The sequence below is a fragment of the Oryx dammah genome, unplaced genomic scaffold (assembly GCF_014754425.2).
Source record: "Oryx dammah isolate SB20612 unplaced genomic scaffold, SCBI_Odam_1.1 HiC_scaffold_27, whole genome shotgun sequence".
Classification (NCBI taxonomy): Eukaryota; Metazoa; Chordata; class Mammalia; order Artiodactyla; family Bovidae; genus Oryx; species Oryx dammah.
In genome coordinates, this window is record NW_024070211.1 from 37,997,246 (window position 1) to 38,015,834 (window position 18,589).

Genomic DNA, 18,589 nt, shown 5'->3' on the forward strand with positions numbered 1-18,589 from the left:
TTTGATGCTAAGAAATAGAAAAGAATCATCTCTTATTTTATATCTTCTCTGAGTTTTAGGTTAACTGCCTTTGTGTCATTTGTGACATGGAAGGGAAGATAAGGCTTTTTAAAGCAATTGCTTATATAAACTCTTTAAGGTTTGCTTTTATTATGCTCAATTTCTATATGCTGGTTGTGGTTGGTGACTGGACCTTTAATGATAACACCAGACTGTCTCTTTCTGTGCCTTTGCTATAGTGGGCAGAATTTAAAGCTGGCCCCAAGACCTTCCTCCTGCCTGGTGTACTCTCATGGTTCTGGTACATTATATGGCAAGAGGGGGATGATCTGCGTAGACCTAATCTTACCGTGCGTGCTTAGTCACGTCCAACTCTTTCCAACCCCATGGACTCTAGCCCGCCAGGCTCCTCTGTCCATGGGATCCTCTAGGCAAAAATACGGATGTGGGTTGCCATGTTCTCCTCCAAGGGATCTTCTAACCCAGGAACTGAACCTGTGTTTCCTGTGTCTCCAGCATGGCAGGCAGATTTGCTACACTGAGTCACATGCCAGCACTTAAAAGGCAGAAAGTTTTCTCTTGCTAGGGGCAGAGGGATTTGAAGCCTAAGAAGGACTCAAAGGGCACCATTGTTGGCGGAGGATTGGAGGTTCTGGGTGAGAAGGGAAATCAGTGTCTTTTAGCAGAGAGTGGCCCCTGGCTGAGGTCAGAAAGGAAAAGGGACCTCCAACCCAAAGCTGCCGGCTAGATTCTGCCGAAAACCTTAATGAGCTTAGAAATGGATTTTCCCCCAGAACTTTCCAATAAGAGGTCAGACTAACTGACATCTTGATTTTGGCCTTGGGAGACCCTAAGGAGAATAATCAGCTGAGCCTGCCCCAAGTTTCTGACCTACAGAATCATGCCATGTGATATTATCTGTCTTAAGCCTCTGAGTTCGTGGTAACATGTTATGCAACAATGGAAAACTAACACTGATACACTTGTAATACACTTGTTTATGTGTTACTATCTATAGAACTGTTGTTGTTTTTTCATGAGCTACATAAATTAAGACTGTGAAAGTGAAATGGTATCCTTCTTATTAAATATTTGCTTTCTGTAAAAACAATGAGGCCAGTTTAGTTGTGAATAATTATAACCAACCAGTGAGGCTAGTCTTCCACTTCATCAAAAGAATATTAAGTACACGGGAATATTTAAGACCATGGGATTTTAAATATCAGAGCTCCATCCATAATTCTTTGTGCAAGTTTGGTTAAGTCAGTTTTGGATAAGTTAATTGACTTATCCTTATAAAAAGGAATAGAAAGCATCATTGGGTTTTATGAAAAGCAAGAATCAAGTGGCACTTGGGGAAATTGACTGCTCTTTCCTCTAGTCTCAGGAAGGCACTCATGACATACCCAGGTAGGTAGAGAAGGAAGAGTGTAAGTCATGTATTTTTCCTTGGGATGTTCTTTCTCCTTGGACTTTCAGAAAACCATCATCAAAGCACTGGGGACCATTTCTCATGGGATGAGGCAATTGGTCACAGGTCCCTGTTTCATAGCTTCCCATTTCCTCAGTTTACATGCATGTGGGCATTTCAACAGATAATCTACCCAAGACTTTGGGCTATGTTCTTCTTCTCTAGGCTGGCAATGTAGTGCAAGATTGGCAACTAAATATGGATTGAACTTAATGAATGACAACCTCACGCCCCCTCTCACTTGCTGCTGGAAGTGAATGAGAGATTTCAGCGGGTCCCCCCACTGACTGAGCAAGATGGGGCTGAAGAAGTTGGTACCTTTAATGGGAGTAAATCATAGAATTTTAGGCTAATGATATGGTCAAATGGGATGGAGGAACAAAGACACCAATGCAGAAAGAAGGCTTCCCCACCTCCACCCCTGGGGAGGAACATCTCCTTCCAGCTAATTGTAGATGAAAATGGAAAAGGGAAGCCAGTCACTACGTAGTTTTCTGCATCTACCATTCCCACTCACCTTATCTTTTGTACACAGACATCCCTCCTCCCCTACTGCCCCAAACTCCACCCAGGCCTCATCAGCCCAGCCCTTCCCTGGGCCCAGGGTCATCCAGTTCTTCTGTTTCTGCACCCAAGAATCTTATGACAGGACTAAATTCTTGGAACTCTGCTTAGGGTGAACCCTGGTGTCAATTGACCTTTCTATTCCCAAATCCCTCAGTCCCCTCTCTCAGCAATAATGAGTCTTGTCCAATGGAGAATCTACCAACTGAAGCACTAGAATAAAATTTTGTAGTTTATGTCTGTTACGTAGCTTCTGACATTATAGGAAGAAAACCCCAACTCTTTAAAAATAGGAAAACAATATAAACACTTAGTTGAAATTGGTGACATTTCATGTTTCATAAAATAAGAGCTAATAAAAATGTGGATCACATTTTCACATTCACTAAATTAGCCCTTTTATGAAAGATTTGTTTACTACTGGGTTAAAACTGCCAGAGAAGCTCAGCAAGCTATGTGCAAGTGTGAGTTTAGCAATAACAATACTACTACTAATTATTATTATCATCATTATTATTATTCAGAGTACTTAGCACTATTTATCCAAACAACTCAGGGAATGTTTGCAGTTTTAGCCATAAAGGGCTGAGTTTGGGTACATGCTCTGACTCTTTGCGACCCTGTGGACTATTGCCCACCAGGCTCCTCTTTCCAAGGAATTTCCCAGGCAAGAATACTGGAGTGGGTTGCCATTTCCTCCTCCAGGGGATCTTCCCAACCCAGGGATCAAACCCAAGTCTTCTGTTTGTCAGGCAGATTCTTTACCACTGAGCCACCTGGAAAACTCCCAAGTTTGGGTAAAAACTGGGTTTTAGAGATTTTAGCCATCACTTTTTTTTTCTCCCTCTTTGTGGTGGATACATGTTGTTTATGGCTGTGGACATTTCTGCCGATGGGATTACCTGGTGAGGACCTCCACGCTGTACAAAAGGGCCTGCAGGGAGGTTGCAAGAGCAGCCATGGCGGCAATCTCCTCTCGGGCAGCAGGTACCGTCTCCACCTGTGATGTCTGCCTCTTCAGCTTTTGTAGGTAACATGGCACTAAAGCTTCCAAGACCATCAGCATCTGAAGACTTCAATCAACAGAAAGAAAACCAAATCACATTTTACATCCTATTTAATATTTTGGAGCATGGAGAAATGAGAAGCCTCTAGAGAGATGAAAAAAAATCTGAGTCCCCTTCCCACTCCACCCATGTCAAGAGTAATTAAAGCTGCTGGAAATATTGACTAACACTAATTAATGAATTAATTAAGCACTCAATGGGTTTCCCAGGTGGCGCTAGTGGTAAAGAATCTGCCTGCCAATGCAGGAGACATAAGAGACACAGTTTCAATCCCTGGGTTGGGAAGATCCGCTGGAGTAGGAGGTGGCAACCCACTCCAGTATTTTGCCTGGACAATTCCATAGACAGAGGAGCCTGGTGGGCTACAGTCCAAGGGATATAAGAGTTAACGTATATACAGTTGGTTGACAGCATAATATTGAGCTGGTCAAAAAGTTCGTTTGGGCTTCTCTATAAACTCTTCCTTTTTGGCCAACCCAATAGAATAGTAATAGTGGAGCTATTCAGTCGATGTAGAGAAATGAACCTCACAAAATCATCAATAAAACTTTTATTCAGTAATTTGCCAAGAGTGATTTTCTAGTCGGAACAAATTTGAGACGAGATTAAACTCTTCTTTAGGAGGCTGGCTTCCTAAAGCGTAAGCATTTTTATAGCAAGAATCGTGTCTGAAATAGTCATTGTGATGCAGGTCTGAAAAATGCCTGCTTACTAGAATGAATCATTAAAAAGTTCAGCTGTATTTTGCTATTAAGAGACATGTTAAATACAAGTATACAGAAATGTTGAAGATTACAATAAGAGCAAACACCAAAAGAATGCTGATGTAACTATAATGTAGACAAAACAGACTTCAAGGCAAATAGCATTCCTATAGTCAAAGATGGAAATTTCACAACTATAAAAAGACATATCGATGTCAGGCTTATGATTAAGCTTATCATAAGTAAGATCAGTATAATATTCGTTCAAGGATAGACAAATAGATACATGAAATAGAATAAGGAATACAAAACAAATCTGCAGATATTTGATGTTTAACAAAAATGGCACTGCAATATGATGGGGAAAGTCTAGTCTTTTCTGTAAATGGTGCTGGGTCTATTGCCTATTATATATCGCTATAGAAAAAATAACTTTGACCCTTACTTTACACCATACCAAAATTAATTCCAGGTGACTTGTTAACCTAAATGTAAATGTAAAGACAATAAAGCACCTGGCCTGTAAGAGGACACATTTGTAACCTTGGGTTAGCCAAGATTTCATAAGAGGACACAGAAGAACTAAAAAATAGGAAAAAGGTGATACATTGGACTATATTAAAATGAAGGGCTCTGTTAATCAAAAGACAAACTTGGGGAAGTAAAATTATAAGTCACAGAGTAAAAGATTTCATTTGAAATACATGTAGCCAGTGACGTGTTGAAAAGGCTAAATAACAATAAGCAGTCAAGAAAGCCTACTGGGACTTCCCTGGCAGTCCAGCACTGCCAAAGGGCAAGGGTTTGATCCCTGGTCAGGGAACTAAGATCCCATATGCCACAGGGTAGGGTCAAAAAAAAAAAAAGAAAGGAAAGCCTACTGTATGCTTTTCTTTCCAATACCATGTTCAGTGATGTCATTCTGGTATTTTGTATTTAGCAATTACTACATATTAGTAAACTGGCAAAGATACAGAGATCTAGTCACGAAATGTTCACCAGTACACCACTCTATACAAGCTAAAGAGTACTTTATCATACTCGGAAAAATTGTACATATCAAATAAAAATTATTGACTATCTCATTGAGAAATTAAAAAGAAGAGGTTTCCTAATGTTACATAATTGAGGAGGAGGAGGAGGAAAGGCCAAAGAGTTGGTTAAGTCAGACTAATGGAACATTTTGAAAAATGCAACTTAATTATTTTTAAGCATGTATATTAAAAGGGAACTATCCATGATTCATTTGAATTATCTCTGCTTTTAGAAGACCTATTTTAATAGAGATATGAAACTGATTTTCACTTCACATATCATTTATACACACAAATATATATATATATATATATAAATCAGAGGCAACATCCTAGAATCGGAATAACACTCTCCATGTGAGGCCTCTGGGCTCCCTGCTCTTGGAAAATGATAGGCATGATTTATCTTCCTGCTCTTTGTGTGATAGAAGTTCTTATTTTTCCCTGAAAGGAGTTTTCTTAAATAGATTAAATGTCTATTGAGAAATTAATAGCAAATCAAATTTCAATTACATGTGAGGATAATATTTCCTAAACATCTTAGCTGCTGCATAAATTCTAAACTAGGGGATTTCAAATTGATGAAGATTTACTGTATTTTTCATAACCTCTGCTATGACAAGTTTCCTACATTTAGTTTTGCAAATGGACTTGCCAGAATGTTACAGGCTAATATTAACAAACATAACCTTTGTATTCACTCAGCTTTATTTCCCTTGCCATATTTACTTATTACAAGGCACAGATTAAAGCGTGCAGTTACCTTCTGAATGATTCAGGAGCATATGCCACCACTGTAACACAGAGCTTAATGGCTTCACTTATAGAGAAAGTCAGGTCTTCGTTTCCATAGCAGAAGTCTAAAGGGACAGAAGGTCAAGGCACACAATCAGAGTGGACTCTGTCAGGGATAAAGAGGAGCTTATCACTCCGAACATTTTCTTTCTAGTGATATTTTGTGGTTATTTCTTTATTAGACTTTATTCCTAAACTGTGAACACTCAATTTCCTCATCTTAAGGGACTAAAAATTTTATTCTATTTTTGAATAATCATATGACAAATATAAGGGGTTTTTTGTAATTAAAAAATTCTCATCTAACAGAACAGCAGGCTTCCCGGTCCATCACCAACTCCGAAAGTTTGCTCAAACTCATGTCCATCGAGTTGGTGATGTCATTCCACCATTTCATCCTCTGTCATTCCCCTTCTCCTCCTGCCCTCAATATTTCCCAGCATCAGGGTCTTTTCAAATCAATCAGTTCTTCGCATCAGGTGGCCAAAGTGTTGGAGTTTCAGCTTCAGCATCAGTCCTTCCAATGAATATTCAGGACTGATTTCCTTTAGAATGGACTGGTTTGGATCTCCTTGCAGTCCAAGGGACTCTCAAGAGTCTTCTCCAACACCACAGTCCAAAAGCATCAATTCTTTGGTGCTCAGCCTTCTTTTGGAGAAGGAAATGGCAACCCACTCCAGGATTCTTGCCTGGAGAAGCCCATGGACGGAGGAGCCTGGTGGGCTACAGTCCATGGGGTTGCAAAGAGTGGGACACAACTGAGCAACTTCACTTCACTTCAGCCTTCTTTATGGTCCAGCTCTCACATTCATACATGACTACTGGAAAAATTATAGCTTTGACTATATGGACCTTTGTTGGCAAAGTAATGTCTGTGCTTTTTAATACACTGTCTAGGTTTGTCATAGCTTTCCTTACAAGGAGAATGCGTCTTTTAATTTCATGGCTGCAGTCACCATCTGCAGTGATTCTGGAGCCCAAGAAGATAAAATCTGTCACTGTTTTCACTTTTTCCCCTTCTATTTGCCATGAAGTGACGGGACTGGATGCCATGTTCTTAGGTTTTTTTTAATGGTGAGTTTCAAGCCAGCTTTTGCACTATTCTCTTCCACCTTCATCAAGAAGCTCTTTAGTTCTTAATTTTCTGTCATATGCCATCTGCATGTCTGAGGTTGTTGGTATTTCTCCCAGTTTTCCTGGTAGAGAATCCTTAACACTTTAGGAATTATAAGAAATTTAAGAAACAGGGGATAGGAAAATGTATTCATTTAACTTATACTAAGCCCCACTTATGTTGCTGTTTTCATTTAGTTCAAAATATTCAGTATAAAGTCACTAAAAATATTACAAAGAGAAAAAGAATGTCAAGGCAAATTTTCCTTTTACCCAAAGACTTAAGAGGCTTCTCAGCTTTGACCAGCTCTAAGATGTCCAGGATGTCAGTGGTCTCTCCCTCCAGGGACTGCAGCAAGTCAAACAGGCACTGAGCTGACACACCTTTGCTGGATCCAGTATTGGCAGCATCCTGTGTAAAGAAAAGTCATGGGCCATCACTGAAAAGTCTACAAATAACAAATGCTGGAGAGAGTGTGGAGAAAAGGGAACCCTTATACATGATCAGTGGGAATGTAACCTGGTGCAGCCAGTATGGAAGACAATATGAAAATTCCTTCAGTTCAGTTCAGTCGCTCAGTCGTGTCCGACTCTTTGCGACCCCATGAATCGCAGCACACCAGGCCTCCCTGTCCATCACCAACTCCAGGAGTTCACGCAAACTCATGTCCATCGAGTTGGTGATACCATCCAGCCATCTCATCCTCTGTGGTCCCCTTCTCCTCCTGCCCCCAATCCCTCCCAGCATCAGAGTCTTTTCCAGTGAGTCAACTCTTCGCATGAGGTGGCCAAAGTACTGGAGTTTCAGCTTTAGCATCATTCCTTCCAAAGAACACCCAGGACCGATCTCCTTTAGAATGGACTGGTTGGATCTCCTTGCAGTCCAAGGGACTCTCAAGAGTCTTCTCCAACACCACAGTTCAAAAGCATCAATTCTTTGGCGCTCAGCCTTCTTCACAGTCCAACTCTCACATCCATACATGACCGCAGGAAAAACCATAGCCTTGACTAGGCGGACCTTTGTTGGCAAAGTAATGTCTCTGCTTTTGAATATACTATCTAGGTTGGTCATAACTTTCCTTCCAAGGAATAAGTGTCTTTTAATTTCATGGCTGCAATCACCATCTGCAGTGATTTTGGAGCCCCAAAAAATAAAGTCTGACACTGTTTCCACTGTTTCCCCAACTATTTGCCATGAAGTGATGGGACCAGATGCCATGAGCTTCGTTTTCTGAAGGTTGAGCTTTAAGCCAACTTTTCCACTCTCTTCTTTCACTTTCATCAAGAGGCTCTTTAGTTCCTCTTTACTTTCTGCCATAAGGGTCGTGTCATCTGCATATCTGAGGTTATTGACATTTCTCCCGGCAATCTTGATTCCAGCTTGTGGTTCTTCCAGCCCAGCGTTTCTCATGATGTACTCTGCATATAAGTTAAATAAGCAGAGTGACAATATACAGCCTTGACGTACTCCTTTTCCTATTTGGAACCAGTCTGTTGTTCCATGTCCAGTTCTAACTGTTGCTTCCTGACCTGCATATAGGTTTCTCAAGAGGCAGGTCAGGTGGTCTGGTATTCCCATCTCTTTCAGAATTTTCCATAGTTTATTGTGATCCACACAGTCAAAGGCTTTGGCATAGTCAATAAAGCAGAAATAGACATTTTTCTGGAATTCTCTTGCTTTTTCCATGATCCAGCGGATGTTGACAATTTGATCTCTGGTTTATCTGCCTTTTCTAAAACCAGCTTGAACATCTGGAAGTTCATGGTTCACGTATTGCTAAAGCCTGGCTTGGAGAATTTTGAGCATTACTTTACTAGCATGTGAGATGAGTACAATTGTGTGGTAGTTTGAGCATTCTTTGGCATTGCCTTTCTTTGGGATTGGAATGAAAACTGACCTTTTCCAGTCCTGTGGCCACTGCTGAGTTTTCCAAATTTGCTGGCATATTGAGTGCAGCACTTTCACAGCATCATCTTTCATAATTTGAGATAGCTCAACTGGAATTCCATCACCTCCACTAGCTTTGTTCATAGTGATACTTTCTAAGGCCCACTTGACTTCACATTCCAGGATGTCTGGCTCTAGGTAAGTGATCACACCATCATGATTATCTTGGTCACGAAGATCTTTTTTGTACAGTTCTTCTGTGTATTCTTGCCACCTCTTCTTAATATCTTCTGCTTCTGTTATGTCCATACCATTTGAAAACTAAAAACAGAACTACTACATGACCCAGCAAACTCAGTCCTGGGCATATATCCAGAGAAAATTCTAATTCAAAAAGACACATGCACCCATATGTTCATAGCATCACTATTCATAGTAGCCAAAACAAGGAAACAACTTAACTGTCCACTGATAAGCAGTATCCTGTGATAAACCATAATGGAAAAGAATATATAAAAGAATTCATATTTATGTAAAACTGAATCACTCTGCTATACAGAAGAAATTAACACAACATGTAAATAAGCTATACTTCAATTTAAAGAAGAGCTATTTTAGTTTATTAATTCCTACCTCAGTATTAATATGGTTTGATCAGGAATTCAAGTTTCAAAACACTGCCACTGATAACAACTATCTAGGTGGTATTCAGTTTACATAATTCTGCATCCAACCATGCTACGCTATGATTTTGGAATGGAATGCCTAATTTTAAAGGATCTACTAAATGCTTTTTGCTCAGTCACTCAGTCATGTCTGACTCTTTGTGACCCCATAGACTGCAGCACGCCAGGCCTCCCTTTCCTTCACCAACTCCTGAAGTTTACTCAAATTCATGTCCATTGAGCTGGTGATGCCATCCAACCATCTCATTCTCTGTCATCCCCTTCTCCTCTTGCCTTCAATCTTTCCCAGCATCAGAGTCTTTTCAAATGAGTCAGTTCTTTGAATCAGGTGGTCAAAGTATTGGACTCTCAGCTTCAGCATCAATCCTTCCAATGAATATTCAGGGTTGATTTAGGATGGACTGGTTGGATCTCCTTGCAATCCAAGGAACTCTCAAGAATCTTCTCCAACACCACAGTTTAAGAGCATCAAAAGGAAAAGCTAATCCAGTACAAAAGAGATCTTTATGGAAACTCTTGAAAATAGAGAAATGTGAACTGCCAGAACAGTTTATGCCAGTGTTTCCTCTTGTCTTTGATAGTAGGACTCAGCATTCCCCACCAAATTTCCATAATGATGTTTGAGAAACAGAAGCTTATTTTGAAAACCCTGGGAATTTCGTGGTTCTTATTTGATAATCTATTGAAATATCTCCAGAGTAGATACTTGCCATCTCTGTAAAATGGCTTTGATTCATTCATTAAAGAACAACAAATCCTCATTAAATTCCTACTGTATGTCAGGCATCATGCTGTGCACTGAGGTTATAGCAAAACAGAAACAAAAGCAAAAACCATACAAACAAAACAACAACTAAAATCAAGCAAAGGCAAACAAAACTCAGATCAAGATCTCACTTTAATGGAGCTCAAATTCTCCTGTGGGGTGTGGCAGAGATACATATTAGTGAAACAAATACATGGATTATATGTGATACAGTATAAATACTCTGCATAAAAATAAAAATAAAACAGGGTAAGTGTTGAACAGTGATAGAAATGAGAATCAGGAACTCTTCCTTTTTTTTTTTTTAAACTATTTTATTGGAGTATAGCTGATTAGCAATGCTGTGATAGTTTTAGGTGGATAGCACAAGGGACTCACCCATATGTATTCACATATCCATTCTCCTCCTAAGCTTCCCTCCCATCCAGGCTGCCTCATAACATTGAGCAGAGTTCCTTGCGCTATACAGTAGGATCTTGTTGGTTATCCATTTTTAATGTAGCAACATGTACACATCCATCCTAAACTCCATAACCATCCCTCCCCCCTAGGAAACCATAAGTTTGAGAATCTTTTCCTTTTATCATTTTCTATTTTCCATTCTTTTATTAATTAAAAAAATTAGAGAATTGGTCTATTTACATCCTAGGGGCTGAAATGAGGCTTGAAGAGAAATGCTGAAGAAAGACAAATTTCTTATTGAAAGAGAAATGATTTAGGGTATTTGCATTCCATAGGTTGAAGAAGAGAGCTGAGACCCCGATAACAGAAATGGGCAATGACCAGGCCATACATAAAAACAGAACTCTGACCCACAACCTGTAATAAAGAGCCCAGGAATCCACCGCTATAGTGAGTTCTGAATCAACAAACTTGGTTTTTCTCATTGGGTTGGTCCTTTATTTATTTCCACGGAGTTTACTCACAGGAAACTCCAGGAGAGGAGCCACACTTGCAAACAGCTGGAGCACGAAGGGCTTACGGTGTAGAATGTAGAACTGGTGGCAGGCAAATTCAATGGCTTGACGCAACTGAGGATTGCTTTCATAGTCAGAGTACACCTGTGGGAAAATATCACATATTCAGAAAAGGCCTTAACAGCTTACTAGAGTTGTGTTTGCTTCACAAGCTCATAGCCATGGGAAGCATGGAGGGAAATGACTAATTTCATAAACTGATAGAGGGGAGTGTAAAGTGGTATATACCTTTTTCAAAGAAATCTAGAAATATACATTAAAAATGCAAAAAATAAAATATACTATTTCCCCAGGAAGTTTATGCCTAGTAATTTGTCATAAGAAAACAATTAAATATACAAAGATATATATACAGGAATGCCTGCTGCAAGGCATTAAGGCATTAAAATAGTAGAAAATTTGAAACAACCTAAATTATTCATAAATTGGGATTAAGTGAATTATTTATATGCATACAACAGAGTACTATGCAACTATTTTTTAAAAGATGCTGCTGTTGCTGCTGCTGCTGCTAAGTCGCTTCCGTTTTGTCCGACTCTGTGTGACCCCATAGGCGGAAGCCCACCAGCCTCCCCCGTCCCTGGGATTCTCCAGGCAAGAACACTGGAGTGGGTTGCCATTTCCTTCTCCAATGCATGAAAATGAGAAGTGAAAGTGAAGTCACTCAGTCGTGTCTGACTCTGAGCGACCCCATGGACTGCAGCCTACTAGGCTCCTCCACCCATGTGATTTTCCAGGCAAGAGTACTGGAGTGGGGTGCCATTTCCTTCTCCATTAAAAGATGCTATATAGTGCTAAATGTAGCTACAGGGAAAATGCCCACAACATTCTTAGTGTCACATTAAAAAAAAAGGTAGGCAAAAACTTGAACATATGGTATGATCCAACTTCTATTTTAAGAAAAGTAGGAGAGAGAGCACCAGGATTTTCAAGATGTGCAAACAATGATTATCTAGGAAGGAGGATTATAGATGATCTTTATTTTCTTATCTAAATTTTCTTCTTTTGAATTTTATAATGAACATTTATTATTTTTGATAATTATTTAATAAGCTATAATAATAGGTAATAGATAAAATTCCAACTATTTAAAAAAAGGACAGAGAGCCCTGATGATATTAAAAGTCAATTTCTTGCCCCTGTAGGTTGAGCAAACTCCACTTTACATAAGCATATATTACTTCTTCCATGATTTATTAAAATTTCCATAAAAATAGAGAACTAGGATGAGCCCCCAGGCCCTTTCTGAACTTTATTCAGTACTCCTCAATGTGGCCACATACACATTAATTAAGTGAAAACATGATTAAGTAAAAACTGTTCCTGCTACATTCATCTCCTCCAACCACCTCATTATACCAAATTTAACGGCAATTTTGAAAATCTCTTTTCAGAGAGAGGTTGAAAAATCTCTTGGGAGAAACAGCAATTGAACACTTGCCTCACATTTGAATAATGGTTCTCAAACTTCTGAGGGCATCAGAACCAGCCAGAGGTTTTGTAAAAACACAGATTCCTGGGCTGTGACTCCAGAGTTTCTGATGAAGTAGGTCTAGGATGGGGCCCAAGAATGTGCGTTTTGAATAAATTCCCAAATGATGCTGATGCTGCTGGTCCAGAGATTACACTTTGAGAACCACTGGCCCAGAAGAAACAGGGAACCGTGGCTCAGATCTGGGAAATCTCGGGATAGAATGGAATACTGTGACCTTTGGTAAATCTTTGTGGGGGTTTCATTTGGTGCCTTCTGAGGTCACGAAAACAGATAATTCAATCAGCTAAAGTCTCAGCAGAGATCTTGTTGACCTTGTAGATGGGCAGGGGAGGAGGCTCACGTACCTGCAGCATGGTAGGCAGAATCCACTGGTAGCCACTGAGGGAGAAGAGGTGATTGAAGTGCACAGCACTGTTGATGACGGTGGCTGCGTACTGCCTGAGCAGGGCACTGTCTTCTGGGTGCAGGATCAGAGCCCCATTAAAAACGTTGAGGAAAAGCATGATTTCATCTCCCCAGGGGAACTCACTAGGCATGCCCAGGAACATCTCCTCCAGGAGCTGGATCCACAAGCTTTTCTGAAGAGTGTCAAGGCCAAAGAGTTCCTTTCCAGCTGTGAGACATGAAGACACAGAGGCAGGTTTAGCCCCACACCAACCCCTATGTCAGCATGGAGGGCAGTCCAACCCTAGGGCCCTGCTGTTTCCAACTTGGGGATGTGAGAACCTACTGCCAACAGGCACAGTGTTGCCTGCATTTCAGGAACACTTTCAAGTCTTCCCAGGACTTTTCAGTCACCCCTTTGATTCAACTCAGTGGGCAAGACAGGGCCGGCAAGTCTGGTGTGTTGCTGTTGTATAAGCTGTGGCTTTGAGGAAAAAATTATTTCAGAAAGAAAATGGCAGGGCTGGAACTAGTTCTTGGTCTTTTAACTTCTGGTTGGACTAGAGCTTGTGTACCATCACTCCGAGCATCTGGATGAAGACACAAAGCTGCTGATTTAAGTAAATTGTCCCAAATGAATAACTGGATGTGGTTTCAGAATGGATCTTTTTCTATTTCTCCGTCTCACTCTCCCTTTCTCTCTCCATTTTTCTCTTTCAATTCAGGTAATTTACATAGAGTAAAACACGCAGATCATTAAACGTAGAGTTCAATGAATTTTGATAAAAATACCCACTTGTGACCAACAGTCCAATCAATATATGAACCATTTTTATCATCTGAGAAAATTCCTTCAAATCCCTTTCTGGGAAATCCATTCTCCCCGCCCCCTGCCCACCCCACCCCCGCCAATAGGCACCTACTGCTCTGATTTCTCTCACTGTAGATTCATTTTGCCTCCTCTGAACTTCACAGAAATTCTTGTCCTTCACTTAGTCAAGTACTCCCTAATAACATCCTACTACTTTCTTCAATAGCTTATGATTAGCTCAGAGCAGTGGCCTCAGAGTTTGGGTCTTGAAATGGCAGCATCAATCTTGCCTTGGAACTTGTTAGAAATACAAGTTCCCGAGCCCCATTCCAGAACTACTGAGTCAGAAGCTGGGGACTGGAGGGTGGGATGCAGCAATCTGTGTTTTATCAAGTCCTCCAGTCCTCCAGTGATTCTGATGCCCATTCAAGACTGAGCGCCACTGATTCAGAGAACTGTCTACTGATTAAGATGGAGATGATCTCCAGCTGAGGACAAAACTAGGCCATGAGAAGATGCCCAAGAGAGGAAAGGCTTCTTTCTTGATACCTTGAGGATCACTGAAGAGTGAAAACTCTGCATCAATAGCACTTCGAGGGAACGAGGGCAGTCGGAGGAGGTCTTCCTGGAGCATGGAGACGTGGGACTGCTTGTGGGCTGTGGGGATCTTCTGGGTGAGGGAGATGAGAAACAAAACCCGCCCCACTTCCTCCAGCTTCCGAGTGAACACCTAGCAGCAGGCAAGGGCAGAAGCAGATGAAAAGCAGAATTGGGCAACCCCAGAATCACCACAACTGAAGAAATTAAAGTAAAATCTCTACTGGCAAACCGGGCTAAGTGAAAATAAAGGGGTGGGGGAAGTGGAAGGAAGGAGAAAGAATTTTCTTTTCTTTACCATGCAGAAAGAGCAAACAATAGTTAATTGACTGGCACTTCCTGCATCTGTCTGCTCTACAGAAGGAAGGGTTTCTCATGCCAGGCTGGAGAAGGAGCACAAGGCAAGCATTGTCAAGAACAGCTCAGTATTAAATAGAGCCCATTTGTGTGGATGTCATAAGATGGAAAGCCTTCTCCAACAGGAGCCAGTCAATTCCACTTGCTTCCCTCATTTCCAATGAGGCCTTAAGCTGTTTCCTGTCAGCTCTGGGTTTGCCTCTTAAAGACTGAAATGGGATCCAGGAAAAACCTCTTTTGGGACAAGAGCTAATGGAGCCTAGATTGGTGGCCCTTTAGCCCTGAGTTTAGACGGCATGAATGTGGGGCTCATGTTCCTTTTCCAAGTAACTTTTCTGTTCCTGGTCAGAGGGCAGGAGGGTGTGATTAGGAAGCTGACCAGCGGCTTGACTGGAGCCAGAACCACAGTCTGCATGTTACTATCTCCCTGAGGAACTTCGAAGTCTTAAGATCACAAGCTGGAGTTTACATAGAGTAAGAGTCTTGCTTTACGCTCTTTTTACTAAAGATGCTTTTCTGTGCGTGGGGACCATTTTTAAAGTCTTATTGAATGTGTTACAGTATTGCTTCTGTTTTACGTGGCTTGTTTTGGCCGTGAGGCACGTGGGATTTTAGCTCCCCAGCTGTGGATCAGACCCGCACGCCCTGCACTGGAAGGTGAAGTGTTAACCATGGAAGAGCCAGGGAAGTCCCTATGCTCTTCTTTTAAAACATGTTCTTAAACATTATTTTTTAAAAACCTCGCTCATGAAGAGCTGTTATTGACTATGGCTTTCATTATTTTGCTGCCAAAATCATAGGCTGGTATAATTTGGGGGTGGGTATTGCTTGAGAAATTAAATATTTAAGTTCTTTTCTCCCAACACCTCATACTTTGTAACACATTTACTATTTTCTTTCTTTTCAATGCAATTTAGGTAGTTAATATTAACTATGTTTTAAATGACTTAACTGGTTGAATTCTATGCCATCTCATGAAGATATCTTTGAATACTTTGATGCCAAATTGGCATTCTTGCTGTGTGCAGAAAAATTGAGAACATAAAAGCTTTTTGTTTTGACATTTTATTAAAAATAAATGAATGTAACCTGTGGTGGTGGTGGTTTAGTCGTTAAGTCATGTCCAACTCTTGGTATCCCATGGATTGTAGCCTGCCAGGCTCCTCTGTCCATGGGATTCTATAGGTGAGAATACTGGAGTGGGTTGCCATTTCCTTCCCCACAGGATCTTCCCAATCCAGGAATTGAACCCAGGTCCCCTGCATTGCAGGCAGATTCTTTACCAACTGAGCTATGAGGGAAGCCCTTTGTTCTGACATTTTATTAAAAATAAATGAATGTAACACATAGACCACATTAAAATTGCATCATCAGAACTGTGGGCTACAGCTATATTTCACATGCAAAACAGTGAATTTTCTTAAGTTCAGTCTGATTTGTGATGAGATGTGTGAATGTTATTCTGCTCTTCAATCTAAGTACAGCAGGTTGATTTTATCTCCTCCTAGTTTAAGAGAAGTTAGCAACATACCAAAGGTCAGATCACTGGTCAGAGGCAGAGCTAGGACTGAGTCCAGATCTCTGAACCTTGGTTCAGTGCCTTTTTCAGGTATGCTACCATCCATTGAGAGGAGGGCATGGCAATCCACCGCAGTATTCTTGCCTAGAGAATCCCATGGACAGAGGAGCCAGGCAGCCTACTCCATGGGGTTGCAAAGAGTCAGACATGACTGAAGCAACCTAGCATGCAGGCATGCATTATCCATTGATCCCTTTTATTTTTTTCCAGCTAGCAGAAATTTCTGAGACAACCTTCTTATAGCTGCTGCTGCTGCTGCTAAGTTGCTTCAGTTGTGTCCAACTCTGTGCGACCCCATAGACGGAAGCCCACCAGGCTCCGCCGTCCCTGGGATTCTCCAGGCAAGAACACTGGAGTGGGTTGCCATTTCCTTCTCCAATGCATGAAAGTGAAAAGTGAAAGTGAAGTCACTGAGTTGTGTCCAACTCTCAGCGACCCCATGGACTGCAGCCTACCAGGCTCCTCCGTCCTACATTATATGTATTCCCAATCTGGAATGAAAATCCATACTTAGAAACTAGTAGGTAAATAAAAGAGAAAACTTCTATTATTTATACCCCAATGATTCATCAAAGTACTACTCCAAGTGAGTATTTAATACCTTTACATTATGATCCAGTTTGCAAAACTTAAAAAATACACGATTTGGGGGGAACTGTCTGTCGATCAAGAACTCATCTTTCTCTCTCTAGAGATCATTAACAGAACCACAGGATGTCAGGGCCAGCAACCATTTACAGATCGTCTACCCTGGTAACATGACACAATAATAGCATAAAACTGTGGTGGTCAGGCACCTGTTTCTGAATGAGCTCCTGTCCTTTCTCTGGATGCATGTGTACGAGGTTCAGCTGTGGAGACACGGATCTCCTGAAAGGGTAAATATCTCGAACGTAGGTCTGTGGTGGGGTTACACAAAGACAAAAACAGAGTTCAAACGACTAAACTCTGATTCTCATTTTCTCATTCCCCAGGGCAGACAAACATAAGTTATGTATTCTAATGGTTTACATTCTTACTATTTCACCCCCGGGCCAAATTCTACAAAATCCCAGGAGTAAATCCCCTTCTCAGGAAAGCTTCAAACTCCCCAAGCCAAATACACTTTCCCAATCCCAAGTGCCCTGTCAGGAGCAAGGGAGCCAGAGGCAATTTACTAAAGCACATTCTAGAAGAGGAAGAAAATCACTGTAAAGCGCTGTCAGTGGTCTTGAGGCTTCCTTTTGCTCATTAGATCAGGTTTCCATGATCATGCTTAATATAGTGCAACAAGAACAATGTTAACATTCCAAATAGATATATGTCCTTACAATATGGGAACTTAACTTTCACTTAGATGTAATAATCATGAGTGACAAAATACCTTAGTTGACTTATCTTTCTTCAGTTATTACAACAACCCTAAAGTAGACACCATCATCACCTTCACTTTACAGCCAAGCAAACTGAAGGGTATAAAGGTCAAGTGGCCAGTCCAAACCTATGTTGACAGTAAGACAGTGTGATCCAAGAGCCATACTCCCCACCGTTAAACAGTGACACACCCCTGAGGGAAGCTGCCCTCAGGAAAGGCATAACAGGCTTTTGACACAGCTCTCCATGAGCACCATCACTGCACAGTCTTACCTTATTGTAATGGATAAGGTTCCATCGTTTATCCATGAGAAAGTAATGTGTTGACTGCGACTCCGGGATATTAAAAAATTCCAGACACTCCTAGAATAACAACAACAAATCTTAAAAAAACATTTACTGAGATCATATTATGAGCCAAACAGTAAGATGAAAGACAAAACTGCCATAAAAACAAGGTAATTTCTTATAAGGAATATATATGTGTATTTATATCTTACATTGTATATATTATATGTGTGCATATATGTATATATATTATACACAGATATATATGAATATATACAGGCACATAGCCATCTAAAAAATGATAGCATAAAGACTGTGTATGATCTTGCAAGACAGAGGGAGGGGTTAAGAGGTACATGCTATATTTATTAATATATAATAAATAAACCACAAGGACATAGTGTGCAACGCAGAATGTATTTTATAATAATTATAAATGGAATATGACCTTTAAAAATTGTGAATCACTAGGCTGTACACCTGAAGTTTATATAATATTATACATCAACTATACCTTAATTTTGGAGAAGAAACTGGCAACCCACACCTGTATTCTTGCCTGGAGAATCCATTGACAGAGGAGCCTGGTGGGCTAAAGTCCATGGGGTCACAAAGAGTTAGACATGACCGAGCTACTAACATACATACTATCTGCTCTGC

The 18,589-nt window shown here is 40.7% G+C and overlaps 1 protein-coding gene across 7 annotated transcripts in view; it reads right to left on the bottom strand.

The window, feature by feature from the left end:
• The window catches only part of UNC80 (unc-80 homolog, NALCN channel complex subunit), a 213,847-nt gene that overhangs the window by 42,538 nt on the left and 152,720 nt on the right, over window positions 1–18,589 (bottom strand). For all 7 annotated transcript variants that reach the window (XM_040228608.1, XM_040228607.1, XM_040228610.1 and 4 more), the window contains 8 exons: window positions 17,915–18,004; window positions 17,086–17,187; window positions 14,305–14,485; window positions 12,905–13,173; window positions 11,015–11,149; window positions 7,022–7,160; window positions 5,604–5,700; window positions 2,938–3,108 (listed from right to left, as the gene is read on the bottom strand). In XM_040228608.1, coding sequence (XP_040084542.1) covers window positions 2,938–3,108; window positions 5,604–5,700; window positions 7,022–7,160; window positions 11,015–11,149; window positions 12,905–13,173; window positions 14,305–14,485; window positions 17,086–17,187; window positions 17,915–18,004 — 1,184 coding nt within the window. The remainder of the gene's footprint in view (window positions 1–2,937; window positions 3,109–5,603; window positions 5,701–7,021; window positions 7,161–11,014; window positions 11,150–12,904; window positions 13,174–14,304; window positions 14,486–17,085; window positions 17,188–17,914; window positions 18,005–18,589) is intronic.